Genomic DNA, 25,366 nt, shown 5'->3' with positions numbered 1-25,366 from the left:
ATGTATACAATCTTGAGGCCATGGGAGAAAGGGGGGATAAAAGTCTAACAAACAGATATTATTATTTGTTGAGATTCTTCATGCAGAAGAATCTCAACAAACTGAATCATCTCAAGCAAATGAAAAGCAATAGACTGGAAAGGCCTGGCTTGAATGCAGTTGAACAGTGTCATATAATAACTAAAAACATAATAAACCTGAGATGGGATTAACAGAAGCACAGTGTTCAGGTCACTCAGAATATTTATTTTTGTTTGGTTTTAATCAGGACATATTTGGGATGTTGCATCCACTTCTGGACACATTTAAAAAAGAACTTTTATAACTAGAATATATCTAGAGAAAAGCAACCAGGATGATAAAAAAGCTGAAAATAAAGGAATGGAATGAAACCTACAAGGAATGGATGAAACAATTGAAATAGTTTCAGGAATCATATTATATTAGCAGCTATCAATTATTGCTAGCAGATTCAATTTCTTGCTTCAGAAGAACAAGGTTTACAACCAATGGATGGAAATCAAAAGGAGGTGGATTTCATAATGTTATGAGAAACTTTCTAACAGTAAAAGCTGTCCAGCATTGCAGCGATCAGCCTAAAAGAGGGATGAAGAGCTCACTTCACTGCAGTTATTTAAGCAGAGGCTGGACAGCCATTGGAAATATGACAGTAGCAGATTCCACACTGAAGAGAGTTTGACTAGGTGATTTTCAAGGCACTTTCAAATTTTATGAGCTTCAGTAATAGAATCTTCCTTTCCCCAATAGATGTGTCATTATATATGCTAATCAGATAGCACCTTCTGCAGTCTATAGAAGTGCTATTCTTCTATTAAATAGTTATTGAATATGTATCATTATTATAGTTGATTTTTTAAAAATTAAATGTGTATACGTATGCATCCATATAAAAACAGATCTGAAAAAAATGTCTTATTTTTAGATCTTATCTTAAAGCCATATCTTAAAAGGGGCATTCCCTCCTATGTAGAAAAAATGGAGGAATGACCCTTAAGATACTGTTTGCCATCTACACGTATATTTTAATGAAAACAAAGTTAAAGTATTGTTAAAATCTTCTACCAGATTAATTCGGATCACTGTAAGCAGTGCAATTCATTGAACAGATTCATTGATTCTTTTTTTAAAAAAAATTGCATAAAGGCTACAACCTTAAAAATAAGGATTCTTTGCATTATTTAAGAATCAAGCGATGGTAGAAAAGCTCTTTTCCTTTCATAGTCTGATTAAGACGGTCCAAACACTTAGCTGCTATCACAAGAAGTGTTGACAGTAATTTATGTATACTTGAAAAGGATCACACGCAATCTAGACAGATTTGTACCAGACTCACCTCGCTGTGCTTGTGATCTCCATACTTCCCATTGAGATTAGCCAGGTGGCAGTTCTTATACCACCAGCCACCGTGGTGTGTTAGAGCGCAGTTGGTGATAGCTATGTCGTTGTCCCTGTCTAAGGTTGTAAATTTCCTACCATTATGGTAAGTCATGGCATCCCCTTAGGAGAGAAAGGGAGCATTAGAAGCATGGTATTTCTAATTTCAGAAATGCCTCTGATCACTGACTGGGAAGACCTGCCCTGAGTGGGAAGAAATGCAGACAAATGCCTTTCAGTGCCTTAACACAGAGAGACAGACACATGTAGGCAATCAACCAAATAACAGATACAAAATCTTGCCCAAACATAATTTAATATCAACTAATCCTGGATTCCCCAATGCAATGCCCATGAGCACAAATGTCCCAGCAGTCACCTTTCTGGTTGCCATCAGGCTCCAATCAAGATTTTTTTTTTTTCAATCTGTCTTATTAAGAACAATTAACTGAGAAGCTGGCATGTTGCAAAGCAAAGTAGCATCCTATGTTGGCATCTTCATACAAAATACCTATAAATAGTCATTCACACCTTAAGTTGGATGGTGATGACTAGGAATGACTTAACCTCAAGGCGTCTCTCAGCACCAAGTTCCTTTTTCCTCTTGGGAAAAACTTCATTCTCCCCACCTGATATCATCAGCCTGACTACATGAAAGTTTTCCCTGGCCTTTAAAGTTACTGGAAAGTGACTAAGGGCAGCCTTTTACCAAGGAAATAGAAAGACCATGGCCCTAGCAGAATTTCTCACCTTCCAGAAACTGGCTTTTCCTCATCTGATCCATTTTCTTCCCTTCCTGAAACATCAGATTGTGGGTAAAATTTCAAAGGGTTTTTTTGTACACTTGAACCAGAGAAGGGAATGGGCAAGAGGTGGGAGGAAGAGGGAGCCAAGAAGTGTGTATATGTGTTTGTGGGTAAAGGATTGTAAATTTATTTCTTGACCTTGGCTGAACTACCTTCTTTCTGGGTGAATATATTATGGTTTCAAATAGATTAGTTTGTTCATTGTTGTTCAAACTTTGAAACTGCTTTTGCTTGTCAGGCAGACAAAAGTATAGGTATTTCACAGATAAGTCAGTTCTGTGATCGTCTATAATTTTTCTTAATTATATGAAATGGAATGGGAATGATCATCATGCCATGGGAGCAGCATGAGAAGACATGCTGCTGTGTAGTGAATGTTTGGTGTATATTTTTTAATTTAATTTTGCAACTGGGCACTTTCATCCTTTGTGTGTGCACAAGCCCCTTATGGAATCCATTTGCTAAGAGTACACCTGATACACAACATTTCCAAATTGCCCTTGATAATATAATATATTCAGGGAGCCCTGAGAAATGTTTCGCTGCTCAGATAGAGGTGAGAAATATGTGTGATCATACAGAGATAAAAGAAGTTTTTACCAGCAGTGCCTCTGTAGTTTCCCAAAGACAGCTTGTATCGGTCTCTGCTGGAGCCCACTTGGAAGAGGTCATACATGGCATAGGCTGACTCATTGTGAGTCTGTAAATCCACCCTCAGCTCATAGGGAATGTGGGCAGACCTGGTGAGGTTATGCAGTTTTTCAAGTCCTAAAAAAAACATTCCAGAGTAAAACTGAAAGCAGGCTGTCAAACAAACTATTATATTCCTGACATCTTTATGCCAAGTAAGAATTCTTTCTTGTAATAAGAGAAGGAGCCATTTGTATAGGATAAACAAATATTATACAATCATTTCACTGGGCATGCCACTTTACACCAGTTCATTAATAGAAATACTTCAATTTCCCATAGTAAGAGAGAGAGAGAGAATATTAGCTCTTCCAAGTAGATAATAAAAATGGTTTACTATTTATATAACCAATTAGCTGCTCTCCAGCAAAGTTTATGATGGAAATACACATGCCATGTAGTGATAGGAAACTTAAAAAAAACTACAAACCGAACATTAAAAAGGAGCTGATTCCACCACCACCACCACCCCATCCCCAGTAGCAAATGATTTTCAAACAACATTATGACTCTCTATGGCACTGCAGAGCACTACATGTACAGAGCTTTACGTACAGTGAGATAGCACCAAATGCAGTTGCCAAGCTTTTAAAAAAAAAATAATAAAACTCATAGAATCTGAGCGTACTTTGGCACACTGTAGGGATTCTTCCCAGCCCTTTCATTTCTTAGAGGCCTCTAGACTTCACATGGGCCCTTATCATACCCTGGGACAATCAAGATACCAAGCATGACTAGGGTTACCAGATGTCTGGCAAAAGGAGGCCATGTCCTCCTTTTTGTCCTCATGTCCTCGTCCTGCAGGCATAGCCTTAACGTCAAATATTGTCCAGCTTTTCAAGTATCTAACAAGCTACCTCTTCCTGAGCAGCTCTCCAGGGCACAGCGCTTCCCTAATTAAGTGCTGACCGCAAGTTAACAAGCCGTGCTCTGCTCTCTGACCTTGATTAGTTGATTAGTATCCTCTGCTGCCTGAAATTGACAAGACTGTAATCAGTTTACACCTTGAAAAGGCTTTTGCCTCCTAGCTGGCAAACAATCACACATTCCTGTGATTGAAAAACCAGTCTTTCTGATGCTGGAAAAGGTAATTTCATATACATGTAGGCCTGAGTACTTTTTTTGTGTGTGTGCAGTTTTTCACTTGTGGATGCCAAGAAGTGTGTCCTCCTTTTCCCCATTTGTCCTCCTTTCCAATTGTCCGTGTCCTCCTTTGCATGTTCAGAAATCTGATAACCCTAAGCATGACTGAAGATGTGCTCTGCAATATGCTATACTCTTCTCTTCATTAAAAGAAAAAAAGAAGTTTCTGTCTTTGCTACTGCCTGTTAATGAGGGGAATGGTGAAAAGGAGTAGAGAAAAAATCCAGGGGAGAGTCAAGAAAAGAGCCAAGACCAAGAAAGTGGGGACTCTCCATGTACATTTGTCTGAGAAGCTCCTTTGAAGGAAGCTTCCAACTTTCCACAGCACCAATTTATTAATGTACTAAAAAGCTTAGTGACTTGTGAAGGTTGGCTAGATCTGGGAAGGAGGAAAGGAAAAGTCTCAACAATGCATAGAGGAAGAGATATATACAAGCTCCAGGAACAGGATGCTGAACCTATATGTAGAGAAGTTGCATTGAGGCTGCTATGTAATGGTTGTCTTCAGTCAAAATTGGGAGGGTGGATGAGACAAGAATTCTATCAATGAGAAAAGGGATCACTCACCAGAACTACAAGGCCCCAGCAAGAGCTTTCTGGAAACTTCAAAGAAAGTGAAGTCAAAACTAGCTGTTTTATGGTTTCCAATAAAACAATTTAGAATCAGAAATAAATTGACTCAGATCCCAAAAGGAGATGGCATAAGGGCAATCAGATCTGATGTTCATCCCAAAGTGGTGCAAACCTCACTCTTTCTTTTTTTACACTACTGGAGCACGGCTGCTAGTGTGGGCAGCTCAGCCTGCCATGAGATTTAAAAAGAAGTAGTGTTGAGGATCTAAGAGCTGGGGGTGCGGAAGGAATAGTGTGGAGATTCAGTACCCCTCATCAGAAAATTAGAATCCTTTAATTAGTATTGTTCCATTAATGGTGGCTCTTCTAATCAGCCTGCATATCCATCTTGAATTATATTCAGAAAACAATAGTACCAAGCCAAAATTCTCCAGAAGGACTTCCAAAGCCTTCAACATAATTCTTCCATTTTTTAGAGAAATCCAGCTGCCCTGTGGACCTCCGCTGAAACATCTGCAAAAGGAGGCAGAAGCATATAAATGTAGGTTGACTGAATACTAATTCTACATATACAGTATCAAAGACAGAAGAAAAATTGAAGATAAATTGGTTCATAATCCAGTATATATACGTAAACTAGAAGCTATATAATGTTACAACTGAAATTCTCCCTGGATTTGAGAGTTCCAAATGATCCTATTTCATTACGGAGCAATCGTGATGGGCAAGCTATCCATTTTTCTTTCTCCTTTGATATCCAAATCATTTCAGCTACACCATTTTTTAATTCACCTCTTCCCCCTACTTTTTCATTTCCATGTTTCCTGGTTATAATAGCATATGCATACAATGACTCACAGCAAATGAGGTATCCTCATGTGGTCTCATTAAGATTATTTGTTTGTTCAGAGAACTAATTAATATGCTCTTTTGTGTATCAAAAGCCTATAAAGTGAGAAAGAAGGAAACTGTACCAGTTTCAAAATGAAAAGTCTGCATATGTGTGTAATATAGTGTATATATAGTGTGTGTGTGTGTGCGCACACACACCCACACACATGCACACCTACACACACACACACACACACTCCATATTAAACCAGGAAGCAGGAAGAACAAAAGGTGAGACAGAAGATCAGCAATGGACACCCATGACTAACAATGGACTGTCCACATTTAGAATCAAGGTCTGCAGAGGTTACATGGGTAATTGGTTGCAATATCAGCACTGTGGTAAGTATGCAGGAAAAAAGGCAAACTCAGTACAGGTAGTCCTCAGTTAGTGCCTGCCTCAGACAGCAATTATTCCCAGTTACAACAGTGATGAAAAAGTAACTTTGTGACCAATCCTCACATTTATGACTTTTATAGGTCTGTAAAGCAAAGCAAAGCTGAAGTAAGATCATAAGCACAACCGTGGTTTCACTTAGTGACCACTTTGCTTAATGATCAAGTTGCCGGTCCCAGTTGTGGTTGCTAAACGAGGACTACCTGTATTGGGAATAACTGAAACAGACTGAAATTAACCATGTTTTGAAAGCAATGAAAAGAACACTCACTATCCATCCCCCTCCATCGGTGGTCATGTCACAATATACTTCAAGGGGTCTATTGCTCTCGCCATTCAGGTAGATAGTATATAGGCCGCTGATGGAATGACCATTTTGCTGGGTTTGGCTGCAGTCCGCAGGGTAGGGATAACGCAAACTGACTTCAGGAACAAAGCAAATAAAAATTCACATTATCAAACCCAAATATGAAGATCAAAACACAGAAAGATCTTTGAACAACCTAGTGGCAAAAGAAGGCTGAGGCCAAGCAATGTAAGCCATTAACAGCAGAGAGAAAGAAAAGACACTAAGATAGCAAGGCAAGAATCTGTGCAAATGCTAGTCTAAAACTACTAAATACTGATAAGACTCTCTCTCTACACTTCCTTGGGAAAGTTTCATTGCTGCTGCTGCTGCTGCTGCTGCTGCTGCTGCTGCTGCTGCTGCTGATGATGATGATGATGATGATGATGATTAAAATTTATATGCCACCCAATTCCCAGCAACTTAGGAACATTTTGCATAAGACTGCATTTTAGGACCATGTCACTGCATTACTCAGAGTCATCTCTCCATAACCTTGTACCTCTCTACCTTCTACAACCTTTTTCACTTACAGATGGGTAGGAAAAGGAAAAGAAAAAGAAAAAAAGGAAGGAAAAGCAGGTATTTGCCCTGAAGAAGTTTTCTCATAACATTCTGTAAAATATATTTCAGTTATGGCGCTAGAGGAATAATAACCGTAATTGCCAGCACAGGTAGACAGCAGCAATTATTTATTCCTAATCTGATTGTTAAGGAAATTATCCAAGTTTAATTATCCAACCCCAGCAGAAATGACAGAAAGTGGAGCTGAAAATGGAGACATGGTGCAGCTGCAGACAGAATCCTGTTGCTCTTTTGAAATTCCCTGATATCTTACTGAGGCCCTGACAGCCTTCTGCTCTGGCCACCTGAGTTGGCCATTCTGGACTTTGTTGTCCAATATATTTTCTGAACAACAATGATGGCTTAAAAGCTCTTGCTTGGTCTTTGAGAGCTCTATTGTGCTTTCCTACTTAATAAGTACGCTAACTTTTTTTAAAAAAATGTATCTTCTTTTGACTGTAAGTTTCCAATTGATTCTCCAAACAGGGAAGGGCACTTGGATAAATTTCAAACAGCAAAACTGTCATTGTATTGTCAAAGGCTTTCGCGGCCGAAATACAATGGCTGATGTGGGTCTTCCGGGCTGTGCGGCCGTGTTCTGGAAGTTTTGGTTCCTAACGTTTTGCCAAAACTGTCATTTATTCAGTCTAATAGCTATTCTATTCTATTCTATTCTATTCTATTCTATTCTATTCTATTCTATTCTATTCTATTCTATTCTATTCTATTCTATTCTGAATTAGTAGACTGAGCTGGACTCTTCTCCCACTAATTTCTCTATATTTAGTGGCATCAAATAAAGCTTCATTTAGATGTCTCTTTTTTATCTTTGGTTTAATTTAATACAGTATAACATCTACATTAAATATAATCCTTTTCTAAATTGTGGTCAGAGATAGAAAAACTATTTGTGTTCTTTAAACTAGCAATATGGTCTTTGGATCTCAATCTCAGGTAAAGCTGTGCAAATTATCAGCAGTCTTATGTGTGCTTTACAAAAAGAACTTTTTAAGTATACAGGTGAAACTCGAAAAATTAGAATATCGTGCAAATGTTCATTTATTTCAGTAAGGCAACTCAAAAGGTGAAACCAATATATGAGATAGACGCATTACATGCAAAGCGAGATATGTCAAGCCTTACTTTGGTATAATTGTGATGATTATGGCGTACAGCGTATGAAAACTCCAAATTCTATCTATGGAAACCTCCAACTGCTGACATTTTTGAAACTGCTAAAGTTCAGCCTTATTCTGAATAGCCACTGCTCTTAAAATCTGATGATTATTTCTTCTATCAGCTTTGGATCATTTTCAGAATAGTTTATTAGATCAATAATAATCCCACATCAGAAACAGGCGTTCTAACTTTCAAAACAAAAATACAGACATAGCTTAGTTTATTCTAAGCCCAATTCAGGTCTCATGTTTCCGATGATATCATCAAATACTTGGTTATAAAAATGAGTATTCTGTTTTGTTATTATGGTTTTCAGTTGCATATTTTCCTACTAATATTCCATTTCCAAACCATCTTTATCTGTGAGTTCTTGCTCCAGACAAAACTCATCCCATTTCAAGTTCATTCCAAGTTCATTCTTCTTTTAAGGACAATATATAGCACCAAAATATTACAATACAAGAGTTACCAGGGCTTACTTGTAGAAAAGGTGGTGGTTGCTTTTTGACTCCAGCGGTCTCCCTTAAAGGCTGTAATGTATATGGTGTACTTAGTACCGCGACTCAAGCCTTCTAGAACAAACTTTTGATCATTTGCTCCTAGTCGCACTTCCTGCCACAAAGAAGAAAGAGGCTGAAATTATATTTGACTGAAACTCTAGCCCTCCCCAAAAGTTCAGTGATGGACAGGAATTTACATGACTAGCTGGGATCATTGGGGTCAGCAGGTAAGGTTTCTGACAAAACATGCACGGTGACCTGTAACTAGATGAAAAATTAAAATGCAGACAGTATGTAAATAGAATAGGCTGCATTTATATTCCCAGGGCACAGGGATTGTGTAAATGAAGTTAGATGCCTCTCTTTTATTTCCTGAATCACAACTGCTCTTCAACCATTTTGCAAAGCCTATCAATCTTTGTTTTAGCTCCCTGCTGCATGTTTAAGACTGTTTTTATCACCACTGCTTATCTCATTTGCTTTTATATGTTTTAGATGCCTTTTTGATACTGCAATAAAACACTGGGCATGTGCAGCATAGCATTTAAATATAATATGGGGCAAAACCTTCTCCTCATATTCCATGGCAGGTTTGTGTGACCGTGAAGGCATGGAGAGAACCATTTTCAGCCTTTCTGTACTGCACCTACACCACTTCCTGTATCAGGGATACAGGCATCGTCCACAGACACAGCATGAATTTCTGCCCGGAGGGCCCTTTGGTCATATGTGTGTCTGGGCCTTCCAATCAGTTTTTGACTCCTGGAGACTGCCCAGACTAGTCCCTGCAGTTTCCTTGGCAAGGTTTTTCGGAAGTGGTTTGCCATGGCCTCCTTCCCAGGGCTGAGAGAGGGGGACTGGCCCAAGGTCACCCAGCTGGCTTTGTGCCTGAGGCGGGATTAGAACTCCACAGTATCACAGTTTCTAGCCTTAACGACTAGGCCAAACTGGCTCTCTCTTCAGCCGTACACCTTGTATGTAAACTAGAACAAAGACCCTCCTTGCAGACTTTTGCAGCTGACATAATAGGAAATCCAGCTTGCTGCTCATTCCTCTCTTGCATTACTGCACAGTGCTGGGAGAGAAGTACTGTAGTGTTTCCCAACATGCTGGGCCTTTTCATGATGTAGCACTTGCTGATAATTGTACCTTAGTTTCTATAAGCGGTCACTTGACTGCTATTGTAAGAATGTTAATGCCTGAATGCATTTTTCATCTTCTATATTATTTTCCTGCCCTGCAATTTGCTTTTATTTTGAAATAATTATAATAATTATAATTGCAAATGATTATTTTGAAATAATCATATTATTTTATCAAGTCTGGAGGCCACATGATGTGTCTTATTTACTTAAACAAGTTGCAGCAAGTTATGGTGTGTATATCTTTTGGCTTTAGTATGAGTTGCCTGGAACTATAGAAGAAGATGATAGAAAAACATATGTACAAAAGAGGTAAGGTAAGGTAAGGTAAGGTAAGGTAAGGTAAGGTAAGGTAAGGTAAGGTAAGGTAAGGTAAGATAAGATAAGATAAGATAAGATAAGATAAGATAAGATAAGATAAGATAATATAAGATAAGATAAGATAAGATAAGATAAGATAAGATAAGATAAGATAGAATCAGAAACAATTGAACCCCTACAGCAAATATAACAGTGGGTATTCCATTCTGGAAATTCTCAAAATAATTTTTCTCTGAGATGCTCATACTTTTTAGGAGATAACCTTAAACTGCGCATCTAAAAATGCCAGTTACAAACATTACCTGTAAGTTTAGAAGGTATATATACTATTGTCAGAGTGACAGGCTCAGTTGATGGCAAATCTGGATTTATTGCTGAGTGTTGTCTGAAATGGCCTAAGCAAGGTCTGTCATATGTGAATAGCTGGGCTGACCAATTTCATAGATAGGGAATTTAGCAGGCTTACCTTACTTGGGCCAAGTGGATCTTGATAGGTGAGAAGATAGCCACTGATTTCAGCATCTGGGGGCATCCAAGTGACTACTCCACTGGACTGTGTCACATCTGATACACGGATATTCTTTGGTGGATCAATATCTAGACAAAGCAGGGAACAGTGTGAAAACACTCAGAAAGCTATAACGAGAACTTTAAAAAAAATGTTTGCATATTCTGTGTTGCCTCCCTGCAAAGAAGAGTTGAACAAATTCCTCTTTGTTCTATGTATATTCCTCTTTTCCCTGAGCAGTTATATGTTCTAGGATTACTCTTCCTTTTACAATATTTGGGGTTTCAATATTGTTGCTCACTGCTGCCCTGGTTTGGCTGAGTCTCAGAAGAAACAAGCTTCAGTATGGTAAAAAGATTCCGTCTTGGAGACTACATGTCCATGTCCACGTCCATGTAGTTTCCTGGGCAACAAGACAGCAGTAGTTTGCTACTGTCTGCTTCCAGAATATTTTTTCAGTTCCAGGATTTCTTGGTTGTTCCCCATCTAAGTATTATCCAGGTCCAATATCACTTAGTTGTTTTGTTTGGTACTTTTAATCCAGGCAAGATTTCTAGGTGCTGCCACAGTACTCAAAATGTTTGTATTGTCAGATTAAGTAGAATCAGCTAAGTAAAGCCAGCTCTCCAGTGCTACAGAGAGCCGCCAGGACCTTACAGAGCCCAGACTGTCTGGTATATTTATTCACAAGAACATCTCTTGTTCCAGCAGAAGCCCTCAGGCAAATTGACAGGGCCTGTTCCAGGACATCAACCCCTCCTGGACGTTAACCTAAGTTTTGAAAGAGTTTCATGTTGGAGTTGATGGCACAGACAGGGCTATGATCTGCCCAGCTTCTACAGGCCGCTTTGAGACCCTGCAGGCACGACTCATCACCTCTGGTCCCTGATCACTACTTTCCATAACTATTTTGGGTGGAGAAACCAGACCCCTCCTTTCACAGAGACATCTGCCCACCCAATGCCTGACCAGCACTTTCCAAAGCATTTCTCAGGTCTTACAAGAGCTCCTTACAATACATCATGACTTCAGCACTGTTAAAAAGAAGACTAAACCTGCGTTTAAAAACCCAGTCTAATATTCTCTTGATTTCTAATATTCTCTTGATTTAAACTGGGAAGGAAAGATGGGTCCTACCAGCTATGTGTTGCTGGGTTCTGCCACCAGTGAAGGCATTGCAAGTTTTCTACTGCTTCTGCTGAGGAGGTTGGCATGGCCGTTCTGATTTTATTACTTTGAGGGGTGGAGAGGTACAATGTTGCATACTCTAAGCCATTTTGCCTACTCAGGCTACTTTCAGGTGTTAGGAGCACTGACATTCCCTTGCAGATCTAGCTGAGGATGGAGCTGTCTCATTATCAGTTGTTCCCTCCTGACTCACCCCATGTGCCTTCTCTGGACTTGTTAGTTCACAGGGATAGAGGAGGGGTATGGGACAAACAGGAAGGAGCACCCCCAATGGTCCTTGCAACCCCTCCTTCTGGAAATTCACCAATTGCTTTCCTTAATTTGTCCTACACTGAAACTATAAAAGCAGCACCGTTCACTGGCCTCATTGCTGAGGCAGAATAAGGCTCAGCTATCAGGTCGACACAATTTATATTGGCATATTTTTCTGTCAGCTCAGGGACTGGAAGGTAGCATGTTAATACAGTCATTTGGCTGTATGCTAAGAAACAGAGAAGTTAGGGGAGAATCAACTTCAGAATCTATAGTAGAAGGGAGAATTTATGCACATGCTTAGGAGGTATAGAAGGAGGTGCTGAGGGCCAGAGACAAGCTGTAATATCTTGAAACCCAACTGCTGCTTCTTTTTTCTTTCATCCAGGATACAACTTGTTAAAACCAGCTTCCCAACCAAACATGTTACACAGTTAAGTTTTTCAGGGTGTCTGAGTGTCAAAGATATTAAGTACATTCTCCTCAGCCATTCAGCTAACCAAAAATGTTGATGTTATTCAGAAAAGAGCTTTAACAAAGTAATGAAGTTCAACAATGCAAATGTAGGTTTAGAGATAATTTAGATCCAGATTAGGTTTTAGATAAGGATCTAAGGGGAAAAGAGCTGTGTAAGGCTGAAAGTTTAAATAGAGGAATGCTAAAGAGGGGGAAAGGGGCCTTAGCAGCTTTGTTCACTCAGAGAGTAAGGTGTCATGTTATATTCTATTTACACTGGCATGGCCTCCCTTTATGTTGCAGCATGACCAACCAGCTCTATCACCCTGTAAAAGGTTACAGTCCTTAATCCTATGCATTTTATCTAAGAATTCCAGGAAATACAGTGATATACAGTATAATTTACAGTGTGCTATAAGGATGCTCATCGATGAATGTCTTTGGAGGGACATCAAGGAAAAGAGGCAGTGACGCATGCAAAGGAGAAAGAGCACAGTTCTGCAAGAGGGCAAGAAACTTTCTAATGCCTAAAAATGATGAAGCTGAAGGCTAGAGATCTATGACACAAATCCACCAATGGATCTTTCATTTCAGTTCTACTACCATTCTCTGCAAGCTTTCAAATTATACATTCCCACTCCTATCCTTTGCACATGGAGCAAAGACAGCAGAACGCAATGGGATATTTATGAGCTCACTCCCCATTTAATCCCCAAAACAGGGAGAGAGAAATACTTGTAGAATAATGACTGCAGCGGAGAAGAAATAGCACATAAATGTGTAATGTATGGTTAATATTCTCATTTGGACAACAGAGGGTGCTGCAGGGCACTATATGTATGTGAGATCTGTCCTTAGCATTTCCAAAACAGTACCGATCATGCAATTCTGTAGCTGGAAAATATATAGTTCAATAGATACTACAATAAATAAGAAAAAGTAGTATGGATTCCATCAGCCCTGGTATCAGTATGATTATATCATTGTCATTTTTAAGGACCGTCTTTCATAAAACTTACGTTATTCCAGAACCTTTGCAGAATATTTTTATATGTTAAGAAGTGCAGTCATCCCACTCCCGCTGCCCCACTCAAGTTACCTGTCACGGTTTTTGTGCTTGCCCTCTTGCTCTGCTGGCTTCCCTTCACTGCCCAGATGTGGAGAACATATTCCATGCCTGGCTTCAGGTTTGTCAAGGTAGTCTTGATGTTGTCCTTCCCAACAACTATCTCTCTGGTTTCTCCATCGGCGGATGTATAGCTGAGGATGTTCCGTTCTACGGGTGCCCGGGCCTTGTTCCAAGAGACAGTGGCTGTGTTTTCTGTCACTTGGTCTGTTTTCAGGTTGGTGGGGCCATCTATTTCTGTGAACCAAGGTATATTGCAATTTTTTCTCAGTAACACTGGATTATATATTCTTTTCATGAGTCCCCTAGTAAATCATTTTCTTATAATGATCCAGCAATCCTTACTGAAGAGACCATATGGCCATGCGTTAATTTGAGCATAACTTTTAACAGTTAAATCTCAGCATTATATGCCATGCTTTTTTCTTGATGCCTGAAGATTTGAATTATCTGATTAATAAAAAGGAGGTGAGAATCTGGGAAGGCAGTTTATTTGTACCATCTCTGAATAATTCCGTTTTGTCAGAATTTTTGTCATAATCAGCTCCAACCAGGATATGTCACAAGCATTATATTTATAATTCTGCCTAGTAAGCATAATTGAACTGGAGATAATAGTAATAAATGATAATAATATACATACATAGACACAGATACATATAAATATGTGATTATCATATTTAACCAATTATTATTTAAAATATTTGTTATTTGTTTGGCTGGTTTTTCTGTGTAGTTCGTTACTCTGACCAGAGTCTGACAATCAGTACTTGCTTGACATCCTTCAGGTTATAAATTCACAAGAATGTGACTTGTCTTGACAAAACTGAGATAAGATAAGAAGTTATATGGCTCTTCCAGCAGACTGTAAATCTTCAATCTGCTGCCAGAGTTCTAATGCTCATATTATTTGTACAGTTTAGAACAGTGTCTGGCTGGAGAATTCTGGGATTTGAAGTCTCCATGTCTTAAAGTTGCCAAGGCTGAGAAATACTGGTTTAGAATGTCTAAAAAGAACTGCACTGAATAGAACTAAAATACAGAAACTCGTGAAGATTCCATAATTTCATATCCATAGAGTACCTGTTTCAGCTTCTGTGCTTGCCCTTCTGCTCTGCTGAGTTCCCTTCACAGCCCAGATGTGGATAGTGTAGTCCATGCCAGGCTTCAAATCCATAAGAGTGGTGGTTCTGTTGTCCTTGTCAACGGATATCTGTTTGGTGTCACCACCAGCTGAGGTGTAGCTCACCACATAGCCATCAATGGGAGCCTGGGCTCTATTCCAAGAAATGGTAGCTGTGTTTTCTGTTACTCCGTCAGTTACTAAATGAGTTGGGCCATCAATTTCTAGGAAGGAATTAGACATTTGAATTATGACAGTGTTTCTGACAAGATTTCCATTGACCTCCAGGAGCCATTTCATCAAGGCTAATTCAGAACATTTTGATGCTTGGGGGTATACAATCCAAATAGCATTCTTTCTTCCCACCAGTTAGCAAAGGGCAGAAGCCAACCTGATGAGAATTTATGCCTGGGGCTTGCACAAAGAAGCCTTCCCAGGGATGGTGCTCATGTGGATCAGTTCTGTCTCATTCGCTCATTTAGGAGCAGTCAGAATTCACCACTTGCTTTACCTTCTTTTGTAATCTGCTGATTTCTTCACCTAAAATGGATTTAAACACCAATACCAACATCTGTCCAAAAGCTCTTGTCAGAGCCACCTCCATCATGTTTTGTTTTAGAAAACCAGTGCTGCCTTCTCAAGCACACTGGCTGACTTGGGTTGGTATAGCTCTCTTGCCCCCACTCAGATCTTTCCATTGAGATCCACTGCCACCACAAGGTCATCCCTTATCATCTCATATCTTGTTTTGCCTCTTTTGCAGCAGCAAAGAATCTCTGCCTGAATCCCAGATGTCTCCCAGGGGAATACAGGCCAAGCTGCCAGAGCTGGTTTCTCTGCTTGCTCCTTCAAAAATGTCCACCACCTATGGTAGTGATTCCAGTCATCAGACAACTCATTCCGAATCTGAGTTCTTGCAAAATGACCTCTCCTCCCATTTCTAGCATTCAAGTTGCTCCTGCGGGGTTCAGGCCTGTCCGCTTCCTTAACAATGGACATTACCACACGGGATTATAGTCAGGGTCTTCTGCTGGACATGCTGCTGTGCCCCAGTGCTTGCACTGGTGCACTGAAAACATCAAAGAAGTCTAATTCCTGGGCATCCTCAAAGAACCAGTATTTTGTATTCCCCACATTCCAGGCGTATTTGTTTTCCAGCATATTTGCTTGTCACACACCCTTCCTCCCATCATGCATGGAAACTGTTCTCCTGTCAGCTGTACCACTGATAACCTCAATTCTTCCAAAGGTCTGAAAAACTCCACACAATTAGAAGCCCTCTCTGAATCCACCCATACATCCAACTTTTTCTTGGAAAGAGATCCTGGTGCCATGTTAAATGGGTTTAGATAACATGTTAGGACAACATATTCACTTTACGGCACCTTTGGTAGACTTTTCAAATCAAATGGGCTGCAGTGTGGCAGAGCTTGGTGTGTATGAGCAGCCTGAGAGCTATCAGCCCTTCAAGGTAGACCAGACTAGGAAACCAAAGTCATGTAGGTCAATACTACTGTTACTGTAAAGATATAGTAACAGAACCTTGCAAGTCTGAACGTTCCTCTCCCCTCCCTCCCTACATCTTTATGAGAACTAAGGAAGATCTTGTCTGAGACATTTTTTCAGGTTACATTTCTTCTCTGGACTCAGACCTCTTTTATCTTACCATTGTCTTGGTAGCAGCTCTTCCTCCTACCCCTCAAGGCCATTCCCTCTACCCTCTACAAGAACAGGGGTGAAGCTGCTGTGTTTATTCCAAATTGCTCCTACCTGCAAATAATAGATATTTGACGGTGGGAAGGGGAGGAAATTCCAGCTGAATGTGAACAACTCTGCCTCTTTCCCCTGGGAGCACCAATGTGGTTTGCCGCCACCACCATCTAGTTTCATGGTGAGCTCTCTCAAATTATAAATAATTACTTAGATTTCTGTATAATTTAGGGACATTTTAGTCAACTTATGTGGAATCTGTTTTTCTAAGAGCAGCTTCTGTGTGGCCAGAGTAACATTCAAATGACCTAACCACTTGGCAGAGGTTGTCTGAGTGGTCTTTCCATGGAATTGGCCTAAAACATCTTGTAGAGGGCCAATCCCATGATCAGAGCCTGTGGTGATACCTTGCTCTTCAGGAGTTGGATCATGTTTTCCTGCCTCGTATGTAAAAGTGATGTTTAGGCAACTAGAGGGCTTTCCCATTACTGCATTACTGCCATGCATCCGCCCATGTGTTGGTAGAAAGCAATATCAGCATAAAATTTGCCACGCCCATTGCCAATCCCTATCACATGCCTATCATGTCTCTTCTGAGTCACTGTCAAATAGCATTATCCTAATTTGTGAAGGTGCCATAATAAAGCCAAGGTGATCGGCTTTCTCCTCTTGCTTTGTTGCCACCCACCTTCAGCACATCACCAGCCAGCAGAAAAAACATATCAGCCTGGACAGTAATGATGGACTTCAGGACTTTGTCTTCAAATAAGCTGCACTAGGGGAGTAATTAAAACTGGCAAATACAAAGAAACCAGAAAATGAGCAAGAAAAGCTCCATCTGACATCCCTCATTATTTTTGGACACTGCAATGAGGAGGAGGAGGACTGCTACATCTAGCTGTGCTCTCCTCTCTGCTACTTGTTCAAATCCTGGAGTGAAGTTGGTATCAAAAATCGACAGGGCTAGTGGTGTCCAGTACAAAAGGCACTTGGGAAACAAAAGTTCTTATGGAGAGGGCAGATGCTGAGAGGGGAATGGTTGTAGTGGATGCTGATTAGTGATCAAAAGCTGGGGACATGGCCATGTTTCCCAACTCTCCCCAGACACATACTGGATCACACCTGCTGACTTGCCTTCAAGATAATGGATGACAAAGCATTACAGATTTTACACATCTTGAAGCTATGGTGCAATGGTTCCAACCATCTCTTTCTCCTAGAGTGATACAGCTGGACATTCAACCTATTTCTTTTAAATAAAGGACTGGTTTTAGAGAATTCCTTCCTGGTTCTTAAATGGACGCAAATACCTCAAGAAACACCTTGTTTGCTTGTGACAACATTCCATGGAAACCACAACTGTTCTTAGCAGACATATTGAAGACGGCATTATCTCTTTCCACTGAAAAGGCTTCTGTCCACTGGGGCAAGTGGCAAGAGCCAGATGAGGGAAAGGGTCTTCACATCCTGTCCCTGGGTCTCCTTCTTATTTGGCCAATGGTTGGTTAAATGAATCTCTGTGTTAACAGACAAAAAGAACTTCCTCTCTCTTGCTGGGCTATAAGTCATGACCTTTAAGATGTTGTTTAGAGAAAAGTAAGCTTTCCAAACTTATATATTTCTTAATAAATTGACCTTTCTCTCTAAATATAAGGAATGTCTGTTAGCATTCATTGATAGTTGGGCTAAGCTATATCCTGCAACCAAGGCAACTATACCATGAACATTTTATTTTCTGACTGGGATCTGCTGCTACAGATTAATTATTATGCTAATTATTTGGTATCCTTTTAGCACTCTGCATGTTCTCAGAAGCACATCCTCTAACAAGACTCCTGCCGAATTCAAATCTCCAGCAAAAGGGACATTTTCTGATCAAGCTATTTTCAAATGTATCAGCCAACAAGTAACTATTAAGCTTCACTCACACCAACATTGTCATTTGTTTGGGACATACAGTTAGAAGCAGACTGGCTCTCCCAAACTGTATTGCCAAAACCTGCAGCTGCAGCCATCTGCTTTCTGACTGATGTCATGCTAGACGATTCATTCCTGGGTGACTCTGAAGCCAGACTTGTGGTCTCCTTTATTCCAAAGCCAGGAGTGTGGCAGCTATCCCACATAGAAGCAAAAAATGAGCCAACCAAAAGTGACAAATGTATAAACATGACTGAGCTCTTCACACCCTGATGTTTTAATCTGAAATGGTCAAAACAGTCTGAGTTAATCTCTGGTACATTTTAAACTGGATTCGAAGGCCAAAAGGGTGGTTATCATGACAAGCCCACACTCTAGTTTTCAGACTAGTAACTGAAGAAGTGGCAGTAGGGAGTACAACCTGCTACCAAAGATGTATTTTCCTCTCCATGCATTGGCACAGGGCCTGCACTCTAAATAGGCCTACAATGGCCTTTAGTATGGGACTTTCCATGTGGAGGTATCAGTATAGAACTCCCAGGGCCAATGAACTTTGAGGTGGGGAAGTGTCTCCCTAAGATTTGTATCAGAAATTGAAGAGCAAAAGGCTGTCAGAAAGCTCACAATAGTCCAATTGTGAAGGGACTAAGTCATGAATGACCATCTGAAGGGCCTCCCAGTCGAGGAAGGGGCACAACTGGCACACAGGATGGATGATGGGCAGTGATAGATTTGATATATAAATAAATAAAAATTTAAAAATCTGTGCAAAAGCCCTCCTGATCACAGCTGCAGTAGTTCTGTATCTAGGAGGACCCCCAAGTTGCGCATTAATCCCAAACAGTATTGCCCCAATGGCCTTGCTAACTGAACATTCTAGAATCTGGAAGGCACCAAATTAGAAACACTGAGATAAGTCCTGCTCAAGTGGCTAAAATCTCTCTATATTCAATGTATGGGGGAGCAGGTGTCAGAACTGCATGGCAGGCCATACCCCCAACATTCACATATTGCGACTGATCTTGAGCACACAGCCATATAATACTGTACAGATTGTCCTTGGCACTCAGAGAACATGCATGCATCTAGTCTGTACTCATTAGATTCTGCAGACCAACCATGACTCTGCAGACCAACCAAACAACACATAAAGGGTGGGACTAGAGTCAACTGGGATAATCCCCTTCCCTCCTGGCATGTCTGTTGTGTCTTTCTGGACACTAGCTTTCCGCATCGGGCAATTGGAAAGAATGGGGGGCCATTTGGCAGTCTCAGGATGATCCAGCAGTATGGTAGTTTGCTGTGACAACTGTGAAGACCAGTAACAGTTGTGCTTGTGAAATTGTGTAAGGATTTCATTATGCTACAAACAAAGTTTTTGTTTATACCTGTCCAGCCATGTACAGAGGACGGCTTGCCTTCAACCTCATTCCTCACAGATGTGATAGTGATCTTATACTTGGTTCCTGGCTTCAAACCTATGAAAAGAAGAAAGGGAGGAACAAAAAGATAACATGTTCTGAGACACGATTGTGCCTTTGTTTCCTTTTCTTTCATGATTTATTGAGACAAGTTTTAAAATCCTTTATTGTTTTACGTTTCCTGAATAATATGTCTAGAGTGATCTTTTGACGTCATATTTGAGGAAAGGTAAAATGTCACCTGAGTTCTACATATAGCAGTCAAAACAATTACATCACTTTTCAATGGGTTTCTGAGCTCAAATCAAGCTGTTGATGTAAAGCCCTAAACTGTTTTGTACCAGCTTATATGAAAATTTGTTTTGTAAGTCTATGGCTGTCATCTGCAGTTTTCATCACAGGCCTTGTTGCATATCCCACTTTATAGCTGCACAAGAAAGACTTTGCTGTAGTAATACCACAGCTATTGAACTGTCTTCATTCTAGTGAACTTTAAATAGTCTAAGGCTATATGCAGCCTAACTGAGCACTGAGAGGTTTTATAGGCTGTAGTGTTCTCTCAGATTCAGCTTCCTTTGAAGAAGGACACAAAAGACTTCCAGAATTTTGTAAAATTTGTGTTTTATTTACAAATATACAGGTTGGGTAGAACTAAGGTTCATAGGCACAATGCCTACACATCGTGTACAAGGCATATTAAGGATAGAAAATGGTGGATTCCTTGGTTTTGCTTTTCTCCCCTTCCATCAGACATCACCAAACAGCAAGAAAATATCCATCAGTCACCCTCTTAACATAGGATGGGACTGGAGAAGCAAGTTTTGATAATTGGTTAGACCAGTAGTTTTGTGGAAGTGTAGCTGTGTTTTAAAGGGGAGCCTAAATTTCAGCTGATAACCTTCATCTGGAGACAAGTTTAGTGCTACTCTGGAATAGCACTAAACCATGTTCAAAAGCAGCTTGGACAACAGAGGACAGGCATGGGGAGAGTTGGACCTTTAAGCCACAAAGGCCGAGATGGCTCTTTCTCCCCACTTTATCCTGCACCTCCTGTGATAAGTCAGCTGCTGTTCAGACTGATCCAGATCTCCAAGCTGGCAGAGACCAAAAGGTCAGTGAAACATCTCATATTGCACCCATAGCAAAACTGCCACAGATTGTTGCTTGCTTAAAGGGAAAACAGTACCTAAAATCTGGAATAGTTAAGAAGGATTTTAAGTTTCCTCAGGTACAGGGTGGGGATGACATGAAGACAACATCATGAGGACATGGCAGAAAAAAAGAGCCTGTTAGCACATGTTTGTGCATAATTAGGTGCAAGTTGAGCCAGCTCTCATAGCATCCTACCCAGCCATCACTGTGCCAACATATCAACATTAACAAAGACAGGTTTTGCATTGCCACAGTGATTTTATGCTTTTAAAACACATTAGCAATCCCTAGGGAGGGGATTCTGCAGTTATCCTTTCGATCTGAAAGAAAAATGGCTCTGTTTTTATCTAATATAGCTGTCTTGGAAAGGAAAAAAAGGGAGAAAGAAAAAGAGAAAACGACATTTTCAAATTGGATAGGAAGGAAGAAGCACACATTTTGATTCTATAAGCATTTAGAAGCTGCTCCCTTGGAAATCAGGTATGTGTCAGGGCATCTGGTTGGCTACTGCAGTGTTCACCTATGTTCTGTGCTCTAACCTATATAAAATATCATAAGCTTCTAATGCAGGAGGGGGCAAAGTGGTGCTCCTAACTCCTAACCACATCTTTTAGGGTCCACCTGCCTCCCTGCTTGACTGAATGCTGGGGAAAGGGGTGGGTGGGTGTTGTATTCTTTTCATTAAATCATAACAATAACAACTGAAGGCTGGTATGCTGCAAAGCAAAGTACCAACTTCTAGCATCATCTTTATTTAGGGAGGCATTTTTAGGAAAAGAAAAATTATGGGAGCTTGCAGCTTATTGCTTTGATAAGAAGTGGGCCTAAACAGTAAGGAAAAGTAAGAAATACCGTCTTAGATTGCCAGAAGGGGTTGGAGAGTGTCTGCAGTAGTTGCTTGCTGCTAAATGGGTGGTTTATGATCATCGCCTGTGATGCCTCCGCTTTGCATTTTGTGAGTAGGTAAGGACTCCCGGTTTTACATGCTGCGGAAGTGCCTTCTCAGAATTCCAGATATGCTCACTGTCCGAGGAAGAGAGCCTACCCCTTGCTTGAGGCTTCCTTTCCAAGAAAATTAAACCTATATCCCAGATATGGAAAGCACATAACCAGACAGTAAAACATAAATAGACGAGATCCCTCTCTCTGAAAACAAAAGCCTTTTTCAGTCATGCAACTGCTCTGCCAACTTTTTATAGGCTGCAATGGTACCAAATGAACAAATGTATTGCCCTTATTCTGGATAACTAGACACTGAAGTCGATTGCTTACCTGTGAGGATATATCTGCTCTTGGCGTCATTACTTTTGGGAACCACCACTTCCTTCTCCTCCCCAGGCAAGGAGCTGAACCTCAGTTTGTAGTAATCCACTTCTGCTGCCGGGTTTTCCCACTCCATTTCCAAGGAGTTCTCCGTCTCTTCTGTCACCCAGATAGGCCCAATGGCAGACACAACTGAAATGAGCAATGACAAGGAGGAAACAGGACTACAACAGCCAATCTTCTTCTCAGAGTGTTAATTATAACAACATTTTTAATATGGAGAATTACATCATCACTTAGCTATGATAATCAAAGGGGTGCTTTCCCAAAATCTGGTAGTGTTTTTGCACAAACCATTTCGATATTAGCCTACAGGTTCTGCTACCATGATGGGGCCTGCACCATTATAAACGGCAGCCATCTTCTGCAAGTCATTCAGTGCTTTGAATCACTGCAGCAACCAACGACAGACTTTTCCAAAAGCCATGCTTACCCTCCTGAATGTATCTGTATAAATGCAACTATATTTGTTTCCATTTCCCCTCTTGGATCCTTTATGTATTGATACCATGATACAAATATATCATTCTTCGATTTAAAAAACACACATGGAGTTTTAGGATAAATGTATTTTAGGATAAATTAGGGCCATGTCAGCAGTTGAGTTAGGCCTCCTTCTTAGGAAGATCACAACACTATAGGTAATCATGAGGACCAGAGACCTTTTTAAGACACTGTCAGTTTATATATGGAAAGATATTCTTTATTACAGGCCAGCAGCTTAAAATAAAAAATAGAGACATAGGGTAGTAATACAGTATAAAATAAAAACGTTTATATAAGTTTAAAAGAAAAAATTGTGCAATATAACAGTTGTCCTAGAAGTAAATTTGGTATCAATACCAGTAATTAAATGTTTGGCATATATTTTGCCTCTTGCCCATAATATTAGAAAGTTTTAATATTTAATTCTTAGACACGTTGGTATCTGAAAGGAGTCAGGACGGTGGCCACGATTATGTGATCAAAGCCTTGTCCCTCTTTTATGTGCATTGCTCCTTATTCCCCCACCCCACCCCAGGATCTCTTAAGTCAGGGGAACACAAACAACTAGTGGCAAGTTTAACTGAGCCTGCCTGCCATCAAAGATAGTCCTTCACGCAGGAGCATCCACAGGGGGGTGTCAAGCCTAAAGTAGTATTAATAGTTTGTTCTTATATATGCGAACAAGTACATCTCACTGAATCCATTTTACTGAATTGATTAGGACTGTCAGGTGCATAGAACACATACAGGGGTGGGGCTTTGATGGTATGGACACAGACACCATCTTGATTTTTTTTTTTTACCATCATCCCTTGCAGATACACCTGTCTACAGGTAAAGTGGACAGAGCTACCTCACTGTGAGTATGTAGCTTCCCCAACCCTCGTTCAGAACCATACATAGACTTCCTGTACATTCACACAAGTGGACATACACCTTACCTCAAATCCCCACTGTGGCAAGTAGGTTTTAAAATAGTACTTACTAATATTAATGATTATGTTAATGTCTGATTGCAGCATGAGAAGGTCATCTTTTAGAGGATTTAGTACCCTGGAGGGGGGATTAACCCTTTCTTCCTCAAAAGTCCCCAGTACAATAAGGCTATAAAAGAGCCTGCATACATGACAAATGCACTTTGTTTTAAATACTGATTTGACTGAAGACATGATTTTTGAGCATTGGGTAGGGGAAGTTTCGTCCTTCCCTGTTCCTGAGATTCTTCCTCCCCGCACCAAAAAATAAAAATGCTTCCATACATACAACAGGTATTAAAACAATCTCCACAATCATCAGTGGGGACTGTGTTGAAGTCTTACTGGATGGGAGGAAAGGTTTCAATTCTGATCCTCGGTGATGAGTTTTTGCCTTTTCAAAACCTGGGGATAGGAGAAGGGGCCTCGGGAAAGTGGGTTTGGAAAGAAGCCCCATGGGAAACTAATTTAGGCCATGGATATTTACTCCTCATGCCTGACTTGAGTGACTCTTGGGTGGCTGTGATCATGAAAAAAGCTACCCAAACTGGAGAAAACTTGAGGGAACATCAGCACCATCTGCTATATTGTTTAATTAGAGTAGTTCTTGTCTTTGAACAAAACAGTTATTTTTCAGAGAGAAGCTGCCACTGTCATGGCACAGATGTACAAATATTTTTCCAAAAAAGAAAATCTTAGTGGGATGAAATGTGGCTCCAGTCAGTGGGGGTGTCCCCTCTGGCCTCACTTTGGAGCTGAACCAAGGAAGCAGAAAAATGAAGAAATAAATTAAGAAGATATAAACATTGCAAAGAGAGTTAATGGAAACATCTCTTAAGCTGATCCCTGGCTATCAGTTACTTCCCTTTTTTTTTTTAGCACACTAGTCTCCAAGTTGGGATGAAATATTAGCAATAGCTATCATTTGTTCATTCAGACATTTGTTCATTCAGACAACCATAATTCGTATAAGGCACCATTTCCTTAAGGAACAATGTTTCCATTATTAGTTTTTCAAAGTCTTAATCTTCTCTTGGTAGTGCAAGACCCTGCAGGTCCAAGGATAATGGAAAGAGAATTGCAGTGCTCCTACCTGTGGTACCTTGCAGGAGTTCCGGTTCACTGAAAACATCCTTTTTTACATTGCGAAGTGTGATTATATATTCAGTGCCAGGAAACAGACCCAGAATCTCATAACTTGTCTGATCTTTGGGCACCTGTACTTGTTTCACCGAGGCCTCTTCCCCAACAGGAAAGTAGCTGATGAGGTAATAGTCCACATCTGTCATCTTATCCCAGCCAATGGCTAGGGAATTTTCTGTGGTTTTAAGGAGATGGACATTCCATGGAGCAAGCACTATTGGGAAATAATGGGAAGATTTTAAAATAATGCACCCTGTGAGTTGAACAAGGCATATCATGTTTCGATTTGTCTGCATGACTTGCTCAGCAGCGTGTGGACTACAGCTTCTCAATTTTTTGTATTTTACCAACCCAGGTGTTGGCAATAAGGATTTGCAGCCATTGTTTTTCATGCATTAAGCAACAGGGTGTCCAGTTCCTTCAGAATTTGGATTTCTACATCAGATGATGAAGTACAAATCTGGGATTTAGTAAAATCTACCCATTTCAAGCTGCATTAATACTGTTTTCAGTTTCCAGATTTGATGAATGGGATCTCCCCTCTTGCCATAAAAAAAGCTATGAAGGATTCTAAACTTAGCTTGGAGCCATTTTTCAATTTAGTTCTCCCTCAGGTGATTGTAAGCCCTGCAGTAAAATA

General features: G+C 40.2%; 1 protein-coding gene across 1 annotated transcript in view; it reads right to left on the bottom strand.

The window, feature by feature from the left end:
- TNN (tenascin N) overlaps nucleotides 1–25,366 on the bottom strand; it is a 43,465-nt gene that overhangs the window by 2,373 nt on the left and 15,726 nt on the right. The window contains exons 4-14 of the mRNA XM_088153618.1: nucleotides 24,677–24,940; nucleotides 22,073–22,255; nucleotides 19,616–19,705; nucleotides 14,561–14,824; nucleotides 13,451–13,714; nucleotides 10,414–10,544; nucleotides 8,464–8,596; nucleotides 6,167–6,318; nucleotides 5,024–5,120; nucleotides 2,802–2,969; nucleotides 1,355–1,518 (exon numbers count right to left, since the gene is read on the bottom strand). Coding sequence (XP_088009744.1) covers nucleotides 1,355–1,518; nucleotides 2,802–2,969; nucleotides 5,024–5,120; nucleotides 6,167–6,318; nucleotides 8,464–8,596; nucleotides 10,414–10,544; nucleotides 13,451–13,714; nucleotides 14,561–14,824; nucleotides 19,616–19,705; nucleotides 22,073–22,255; nucleotides 24,677–24,940 — 1,910 coding nt within the window. The remainder of the gene's footprint in view (nucleotides 1–1,354; nucleotides 1,519–2,801; nucleotides 2,970–5,023; nucleotides 5,121–6,166; nucleotides 6,319–8,463; nucleotides 8,597–10,413; nucleotides 10,545–13,450; nucleotides 13,715–14,560; nucleotides 14,825–19,615; nucleotides 19,706–22,072; nucleotides 22,256–24,676; nucleotides 24,941–25,366) is intronic.

Source organism: Python bivittatus, unplaced genomic scaffold (assembly GCF_059951505.1).
Source record: "Python bivittatus isolate LINGU-HERP-01145 unplaced genomic scaffold, Pbiv_v1 ctg000700_np1212, whole genome shotgun sequence".
NCBI lineage: Eukaryota > Metazoa > Chordata > Lepidosauria > Squamata > Pythonidae > Python > Python bivittatus.
The sequence above is the reverse complement of the archived record's forward strand: the minus strand, read 5'-3'. Positions and strand labels throughout refer to the sequence as shown.